General features: G+C 38.1%; 1 protein-coding gene across 1 annotated transcript in view; it reads left to right on the forward strand.

Annotated features, from left to right (window-relative positions):
- Positions 1 to 1,181: 1,181 nt before the first annotated feature.
- Positions 1,182 to 9,934, forward strand: part of LNPEP (leucyl and cystinyl aminopeptidase) — a 43,303-nt gene continuing 34,550 nt past the window's right edge. The window contains exon 1 of the mRNA XM_034440727.2: positions 1,182 to 1,957. Coding sequence (XP_034296618.2) covers positions 1,936 to 1,957 — 22 coding nt within the window. The 5' untranslated portion in view covers positions 1,182 to 1,935. The remainder of the gene's footprint in view (positions 1,958 to 9,934) is intronic.

Below are 9,934 nucleotides of genomic sequence, written 5' to 3' on the forward strand. Positions count from 1 at the left end.
AGAGGAGGAAGAGGAGGGCAGGGAGGAAGGAAGGAGATGGGAATGAGAAGGGGAGGGAGGGAGGAAGGAGATAGGAATGAGGAGGAAGGCAAGGAAGTTGGCAGGCCCCCCAGCCATGCGCCCCCCCCCCCGAATTCAACCACAACCCTGATGTGGCCCTAAATGAAATCGAGTTTGACACCCCTGATCTAGAGAAAAAAGTGTAACAAGGAAGCATCACTTTAGTACTTCGAATTTTTCATTGCCTGTAACAAATATAGCTAGTCAAAAGAAAAAAAAATACATACTCTAGTCAAATAACGATAACTGGAGTTCTCGTTATCTCTTTCAAAAACATATACATCAGTAGAAGAGTCAGACTGATACTGGATCTATCCTGGCAACATCAATAGAATTTAGATGTAGTCATCAAAATTCATCTGGCAGGATTCATAGAGGCTATTTGGTGGTTATGACTTTATTCTGGAATTTGCTTCAGGGAATCTTGTCCCACTGTTGCATTAGTAAAGACCTTCCTTTTGGGAGGAAGCATCCAGAGATAGACAGAATTACTTTTTGCTGCTATAGTGGTTGGATTATATTTCCTCATTTTGATTGGTGGTGTGAGCTTCCTAGAACTCCAAAAGGATAGTAAAATACGTTTTAAATTACAAGAAGAGATGAAGGTGAATGTCTATAAATCCTTTATATCTAAGGATATATTGTAACTAAGGATAATTGTAATTAAGAACTATAATTGAGAATTTAGACAGCTAGTTTAAGCAAGTTCTCATTATTGAAGCATTTTGTTGCCATCAGGTTACAATTGAATAACAAATTACAATTGAATAACAAATTACAATTGTAAAAAGAATAATTTCAGGAACAGATTTATCTGTAAACAAAGAGCAAGTCTGGGAATTATTTAAAAAAAGGATTCCTTCTCCTGGCAGATTTCCTTGTGTCTCAGCAACTATGAAAAAAGCAGGATGACAGTTTATTTATGCATATTTCAGGGGGGGGGGGAAAAAACCCTTTGCTTGGTGTATGTCACTCCTTACACAGCTTTGAGACAGCACAGCACTGCCAAAACCCAACAAGCAGCAATCCTTTTACTGCCTGTCTATATATGATTTACTACCATCTCTTGTTTGGTCTGAGATGTTGCAACTTGATGAGAATTTTACTGGCTTTAAATTCAAGGGGTAAAAAGAGGGGAGGGGAGGCAAACACGGAAGGGGAAAAAAAAAAGAAACTGGAAAAACACGTTTATGTTAAACTCGAAATTAAATTAAGCCTTTCTAAGTGAAACTTCGGATCTCAACTCGAGTTGATTCCAATCATATTATTTGACAGCGGGGGCTCCAAACGGTGGGGAAGAGAGGGCCCTGTTATCCGGGGGGGGGGGAACCGCCTCAAGGGTTTCTGGATCAGGCGCAGCCGCCCCTGAATTCAGCCACTTGCGTAGGCCTCCTCAAGCGGGTCCCGAAGCGTTGAGAGGAGGCGGCCTCGGAAGGCCGCTAAACAGCCCATCCCTAAGCAGGGGAGGGGTCGGAGAAGCTGGGAAGCAGAAAATGGTCGAGGGCTGTCCCTGCCCTTGACATCGAGCCGCCAGAGCCGTTTGGCTGGGAGGGGAAGCGAGCCGAGTGGGCAGCGGACCAGCGCTCCCTCCCGAGACCGTCCTCCTGCTCCCGTCATAGGGCTTGTTATTCTGTAGGCAGCGGCGACGGAGGCTGCACGAAGTCTCCCTATAGGACCGCAAAGGGCCGGCAGCCGCGTCCGCCTCGGTAACATGCAACTGCGAGAAGAGGAGGAGGAGGAGGAGGAGCAGGCCAAGGTGTGAGGAGGAGCCGCGGCGGCTTCTGCTTTTGGTTTGTTTTGGTTTCGGGCGTGTTTTTTTTTTTTTTGTCTTTTCCGCCCTTTTCGTGTTTTGGCTGGCCTCGCAGGAGGAGGAAAATGGAGTCCTTCCCCAGTAGCGGTGAGTAAAAGCAGTCCTCTTTCTGGCCTTCCCGCGCGCCAGCGGTAACCTGACTCCTCCGGGCTGCTGCTGGAGGACCTCTGCTTACAGCAGAACCCCCCGGCCCTCAGGCGGCCGTTTAAGAGAGGCCAAGGCCCGGCGTCAAACTTCCTGAAATGTCAAGGCCGCGCGCTTTTAAGCAGCCGGCTTCGAGAAGTCTTCCTCCCGTGCCCCCAGGTGTGTTGGGGCGAAGGTGGCCGCCCCGCCCCGTGCAAACGCCACCCATCCCCTTCAAGAAAGCCTTGAAGGTAAGGTTGCTGCTATACGGTGACAGCCTGGGAGTCGCCGGTGGAAAGTTTGGGGGAAGAAGGACGGCTCTCCCCCCCCCACTTGCCTACCGAAAAGGTCTCGCGGGTCGAGCAGTTAAGTTTTCACGGGTTGCGTTTGGCTTCCTGAGATGCAGGGAGAATAAACCCGACCCGTAAAGTGGATACATCAGTTTGGGGCTGTGGGGAGCAGCAAATAATTTCTGAGTGGGAACTGCCATGTAAAAAAGAGCACATGTTGATAATTGCATCCAGAAAGGCAGGGAAATCCTCCTCCTTTGGAGAGGAAGAGGGAATCTCTGTCAACACCTGTCTTTGGCTGGGAGCCAACTGCCTCTTAAAGTGATGTAAATTCTTTCTGACTTGCTGGGTTTCTTTTTTCTTAAATATTTTCTTTCCTATTTATTGGGTTCTACAGCTCAGCTTTTCTAGGGTCTGACTGGAGGTGTCCAGAAGCTGATTGGAAAATGAATTGGCTCCTGAAACTGGGCCAAGAGAAGGTTCTCCATTCCCAAGCAGGAATTTTAATTCAAAGATGATGGCTACTGCTGTTTAGGCAATATCAACAGAGCAATTCTCATTTGGCTTATCATGATGATAGAAAGAGCAAGAACAGCTTGAATTCTTTGTGCAAGGGTTTGAACTTTATTTTTACGATTAGTGAAGGTTTCATGGGGATTCAGTTCAGTAATTAGAAAATGTAAAAGCTTTCATTTTTTTATATGATTAGGTATGATGATGGAGTTAAAATCCATGTTATTTAGAATTTAGTTACAAGATATAATTAAATTATAGAATGCAACTGATATTTTAAAATGCAGCAGTTTAGAGTGAAAAAAACCCCTGGAATCTTGACATTAATGTTACATGGAAATATCTTTTAATGCTAATCAATGAACCAAAGCTTTTGTTCATAAAGGAGATATCCTGGTAAACATATAGAAATATCTCCTAGAGGATATTCTAGAAGAGATATTCTAGTAAGAAAATAATCAAGCTCAGCACCAAGAACCCCTCATTTCAACCCAGACCTACAAATATTCCCCTTTATTGATAATTTACTAAGACATTTTTCAGAAATCTCAGTTTTGAGTGATCACAGAAGATTGAAGAAAGTAGGAAAAATACTACTGTTGTCCTATTTAGAATTTATTTGTGGAATTATTTGTTTAAAATAGGTGTATTCTCTTTTTTTGTTTCTTACAATGAACATTGAATATTGGTTGGATTATTAACAGTCTCTGTTTGTTGCATATCTTTTTCTTTTTTTGTGACAAGGTACATCCTTAAATACATTTTTTGTTTGTTTACTCATTTCTAGATTTTAAGAAGCTTCAATTGGTATAAGCATCTGGCTAATCACTTGGATTAGAAACTAAGCAGGATTGGGTGAATTATCTATTAGGATGAGAATACTGCGTCTATATACTAGATTGGGAAGTCTGGAAAAAATACCAGGAAAAGAAAAAGGACATACTGATGTATGGACAAGGACATACTGATGAACTCACCTCAAGGAAGGTGCAGTTATCTTTACTATGAAGCATTAAGGTTAAATTAATTAAATCCAGATTTCCAATGGTGCTTGAATTAGAAAAGGAGACAGAGAAAGCCTATTCTTCTTTGGATAAAATTGTAATCCATAAATAGATTTTTATTTGTTGACTGTAAAGGATGTCTAGGTCTTAAAATTCTTTATCTTTGAGATACAAGTAAATTCTGATTTCCAGCCAGGACTGAGTTATTTCCTTTTCACTACTGCTTTATGATATATTCTATGAATCAATTGGACCTGAAGAAAAGCATTGCAAGATTTTTTAAATGAGTCATATAACTTGAAATCATTTATTGTAACTGTTGCAAAAATAGTTAATTCAAGAACAATTAAATTATCTGGGATTAAGGGGTTTAGCATACATTGAGGTAAGAATCAGAATTTACATGAAATAAAATTGCAGGGAATTACATAAGCACATTTATATAGATAACATTCTTGCAACAGTTATACATTGATCTACTTAGATCAGAGTAGCAACCCTTTCTCTTGTCTAAAATTATAATCAGGATTGGAAGTAATTTTATAGACCATTTAATCCAATCATCTGCCCCAGATTCCTGAAAGGTAGCCATATAACACCTATCTGAAATGGGAAAGTCTATAATGTTCCTGGCAGATTTACCTGTGTTATTATCAGGAAATTTCTCCTAATATTCAGTCTGAGCCTCACTTTTAATTTCACTCTGTTATCTTTTTGTCCTTATTTTCAACTGAGAATGGAGGTGCCCAATATATATTTAAATATATATTTTATTGCATAAAGCTCATTTTAAGATACAGCAAAAAGAAGCTCATTTCATAGTCTTAAATGACCTTGCACTGATTTATTAAAACAGAGCATTCAAACTCTTCATTTGAAAGATTGTGTAAATGTTATGCCAAGTTGCTATTATAATTTGATGATTTCAAATTTTGTGATACTTAGAGAAAACCCTTTTTTTTCTTAGAAGTACTAAAGGAACACTACTACTTCTGTTCCTGGTATTTTTCTGTCTGCTGTTCCCCTATGGCTGTGATGGCGAACCTATGGCACGTGTGCCAGAGATGGCGCGCAGAGCCCTCTCTGCTGGCACGCACGCTGTTGCCCCACGTCAGATCTCCGTGGTGTTTCTTTCATGAGCTTCTGTTTCCATGCAAACAACGAAACAGAAGCTCATGAAAGAAGATCTTACCTGTTGCTGTGCTGCTGGTGTTGGGATGCCCCGCCTCCGACCAGCCAGCTAGTCTTTGGGTCTCTGCTGCACATGCATGCATGTCCGCACATGCACATGTTTGTGCGTGTCTGCACATGCGCACACACACACACACACCTTTCAGTTTGGGCACTTCTAAAAGGTTCGCCATCACTGCCCTATGGCAAAAATGTGGATCGAAACACTTCACAAACATGGTAATTAAACTCATGAAAAAAACGATTAGTGTGAATATATATCTGTGTTGAGCTCTTGGAAATAGATTTGTAATTTGGCAAATGCCTCTTTTCGAGCTCTTCTGGGAATTCATAATCCTACTTAAATCTTCAAATCTGGTTGTAAAATGTATGTAAAAACTGAACTCTTAGATTGTGTCTAGACAAATACTTTTAACTTACAAGCTCCACTTACCATGAAGCTTGTAGTTTTAAAAATAAAACCAGTGCTTTATTTATAAACTGGCTTTTTTCCTCTAAGTAAATATGTGTTGGCTTAGGGAGCCATAGAGCTATATTTAAAGGCTCACAGGAAGAAGAGTTGGTGAAGAAGAAATGGTTTATCTTTTAGCATCGGGTTTTTTTAGGAATATTTTCTAAAAATCATGTTAGATTTCTTTTTAGCCTTTTTAAAAAGATCCCTTTGGCATTTTCTTGAAGAAGCTTTTATCCATAATTGATTTTTTAATGTTATGTTTCAAGAGGCTGATGATTGGATCCTCTGCCTTCTGCTTACTCAGGATATGATTGCTGCTCTTTGAGTGCAGTATTATTAATGGGTTTTAAAGATGAACTCCCAGGACTGCCTTGCTCATGATATGTTCATAGGATTTCATAGAATAGATGTAGGATGTAGAAAACATTTCTGAATGTTTCTTATTAATATATATTGTACTATATTTATATATAAAACTTTTTTCCATCTCCCCTCCACAAATCAATTCTGTTTGGGCGGGGGGATGGATTAGATGACCTACAAGGTCCCTTCCAACTCTTTGAATCTGTTAATTCAGTTAAGTCAGGTAAATTGGTTCTTTCTAATATTTTGCTATAATTCCCCATAACCAATCCATCAGCACATATGCACAGAGAATGCAGTGAGCACTGAGCTTTTGGGATGAAATTCAGTGGCAAAATCTCAGTTTCCTTGCTATTTATCCTTTTGACTACATCACTTCCAGTTGATAACCACAGTGAATTTCCTACTGGTCCCAAAGGCGTTATACTAGTTAGAGGGTATGAGACCAGCTTCTTAGCATGTATATAGAAATACTATAATGGAAAATTACTGCAAACTCCCCTTTGTATTTTTAAAATGACTTAATTTGCCAAAATCCTGTTGAGATACTTTAGTATACCGCTAAAGCTAAGGACATAGCGATGCACATTCCCCATATCTTTGTATATATTATTTCTTAAATCCTGATTTTGCTGTATTGAATAGCATGAAATGCAATATGATTGTGTATTTATTTCCTCAAATGTGAGTTGAACTCTTACAATTGCAACCTCTGACTTTAGCTGTCATAGATAGGTGCTCAGATGATGATGTAATGCACATGTGCATTTGTATCCCACCAAAATTAAATCTTTTTCAGTAATGCGATAATGTTTTCATATTAGGATCAAAAGTGTAGAATGCCATACTTTTATGACTACATTGACTAAAATTATGAATTATTTTATATGTGCAATGGCTAGGAAAAGAGAAGGCAGAGCCAGGGGATGGAGTTAAGAGAGTAATCAGTCTGCAGTTGTCACATTGCCACAAACAATCCAAATCCAGCCTCTTAAATTTCATTAATTCTTACCTAGTGCCAATTTAGTATTGATCATTAGTTGACTGGATTCCTGTATATACTGTAGGCTTCTTCTGAACTGCTTCTGAGCTTAATGTTTGGACCTGATCCTTTGCACCTGACAGTATCATTATCTAGAGAAGGATTAGCAAACTTTTTTTTTAAAAAAAATAGCGGGCTACATTTTTGGCAAATACATAATTGATAAGATTGAAATGAATAATGGGTGGGTTCAGAGTCCTTTATGAGTGAGGATACTTTTTATTTGACAATCTTTTTTACTTTTTCTATCATCCAGCCTTTTCTTTGCCATTGTTTCTAACAATCTTCTTTCAATCCAGTATAAGATATAGAGGTGGATAGATACCATTTACCAAAGATTAGAAATTATATTCTGCAAAGAACTTCTGAAATTAGACCATGGCCTTAGGGAGCAGACTGTCTGCCCCTGATCTATAGTTTCAAAATACATATGAACTGTAAGTAGAATTTCTTAAAAGTCTGAATATAAATTATAAAGGTGTGCATTGCTTATATATTAACAAAAACATTCCTTATTCATCTTCAGAACATATGAACTAAACTGTTAAATTAATACCATGTACTTTGAAGTTCTGCAGTCTGATAGCTGTAGGCAAAACAAAGAAGGTTATGCATTTGAAGTGGAAAATATGAGGAATCTGGCATGAAGAAAAGCACTGGAATACAATCTACAAATTCTTATATTTTCATCTATTATGATTTTGTTCTTTGGTTTGTAGGAATTTTGTCACTCAAAAATCTAAGCATTTAAGTTCGTAGTGCATATGTCCAATTTTATTAATTTTCTTGAATCATTCCCTTAACATGATGGACTTTTGATGTCAGGTATGAAAGACCAGTTCCACATGTGAAAATCCAATTAAACTGATTTATTGTTAAACAACATATGCACAGGAGTCTTCTCAATTAATGATTAGTGCCTGCTTGTAGTTAGATAAGGTCCACAGAATTCAAGAGGGGCAGGTTCTACTTAGTGTACTTGTGATTATGTAAGAATTCTAGGCAGATCCCGCTTTTAACTCTATTCCTCAGGTTCTGTCACTCCTCTTACATTTGGCTTCAAATCAAAAAGATAAGTTTTAGGCAATAAAAATTAAAAGCTTGCATTTAAATAAGAAAAACAGGTGATTTTGTAACATTGTGTACAGTTCTAAAAATAAATTAAGCATTCACAGATTTGAGCACCCTTGGAGGAGGTATTTGTATGAGGAATTGAAAGATTGAAGATTGTTCAGCCTTAAAAAAAAGCTGAAAGGGAGATATGTTAAGTGTCCTCTAAACATTTTAAAAGCTATCATGTAGATAATGGAGCAAAATCATTTTCTGTTATTTCAAGGCAGGATTAGAATCCCAGAGGGGAAACTGTAAAAGAAAGAGATTTTGGTGAAACATTAAGGGAAATGTCTTAAAGGTCAGAACAAGTGTCAGTGAAACAGACTATTATTCTGGATGATGGGTTTTTGCTGTCTAGCAGTCCTAAGCAGATGTTGAGCAGGAAACAGGAACGAATAAAAAAGATTCCTTTTTACTATTTGTTATTTTATAAAGTTATACTGTGTACTTACATTTCTGATAGAAAGCCAGAAAATACTCCTGTGATTAAAGGATGGCAAATTGTGACTGATACACTGGTATGGGCTTTCACAGGCAACATTTGTTGAGCTTCAGGGTTTAGTGAACGTGCTGGTCTAGACAACAGATTTGCTGATGTTTTGTTGACAGCTGTGGCTGGCATCTTCAAAAGCAAAGGAGGACCATCTCTGCTCAGTGGACATGGTGTGTGTAAGAGATAACCTACCTTGCCTCTGAAGATCCTCAGCTGTAGTTGCCAGTAAAATGTCAGGAAATCTATTGTTCAGACCATACTCAATTCTGCAGGCTAACACTGCACAAAAATGGTGGCTGTTTCTTTCAATTTGGATTTAAAAATTTGATGCTCACATTAAATTTCCAATGATTAACTAATTGGTAATCTATATGTTGTCCTTCCTTTCTCAGAATAATATTAGTCCATCAATAACTGAGAGGACTTTTGTTTTATGCTTGTATTTCTTAATATGTTTCATTTCTATCTGTTATTTGTGCTGCCTTGACAGAACAGAGATTAATGCTCCATAGAAATGCCACCCCAAACCCTCCTGATAGTCAGATTGCTTTAAGATATTTTTGTACTCTTAAAATAAAGCTTTTAAAAGTGATTTAAAGCATTTTCAGCTTTAATATGACTGCAGATCAGGCAATAACCACATCAAGCAATGCATGGGAAGGTTAGCGGAGAGAGTAGAATGTGTGCCCATTTCCCTTGTTTCAATTTCACTCATATTCAGTGACCCACTTGTACAAGGTCTGTGTTTCCTGTTCTGAACTAAATTGTTTTTCATTTCTTTGAAAAAAGCATTATTTACAGTCTTGCATAAGGAATTGTTAGAATAAATATCATAATTTTATATGTACTGTATTTGTTTTAATTAAATTGCCATAACACATACCATTGAGTGGTACTATATGCTACTCAAAGTCTGTCATTATTGGAGAAGTCTATCAGCCTAGTTAGTAAGGGGGCGGGGAGAGGGGAAGTAAGAAATTAAGCAATTTGGTCACAATCCCCTAATCATGAACCTATAGTAGGTGAACCATATTTCTAGCCAGAAAGTTTTATGCAAATTTAATCCAGTTAGTTTCAGTGAATTGGATAAATTCTTGACATGTACACAGAACTTATTTTAGTTCTGATGGACTTTTCATCACTGTATACTTTCATCCACATAGTATAGCATAGCAGTACTATACAATATTAAGTAGTACTCACGACATTAACTTTCATCTAATCTGATTGCCAGAGGCTCTTTGAGAACTCAAGATAGAGGCACTTTCTATCATCCTTTAAATTAGCAATATTACCAGTTGCATATGGAACATTCTGCCAGGCATGTGCTTAGCAGCTGCTGGATCCCAAGTCTCTCCCAAATGGTGTTGAAAATTAAGAAGCATAAAAATGTTAATTGTTAGTTGAATTTGTCATTATGCGGATATACTTTGGAATTGTGGAAAAAAAGGATTTTTGTATAGTTTCCTATAGCAGGA

Source organism: Pantherophis guttatus, chromosome 2, assembly GCF_059756535.1.
Source record: "Pantherophis guttatus breed Tessera chromosome 2, ASM5975653v1, whole genome shotgun sequence".
NCBI classification, from domain to species: domain Eukaryota; kingdom Metazoa; phylum Chordata; class Lepidosauria; order Squamata; family Colubridae; genus Pantherophis; species Pantherophis guttatus.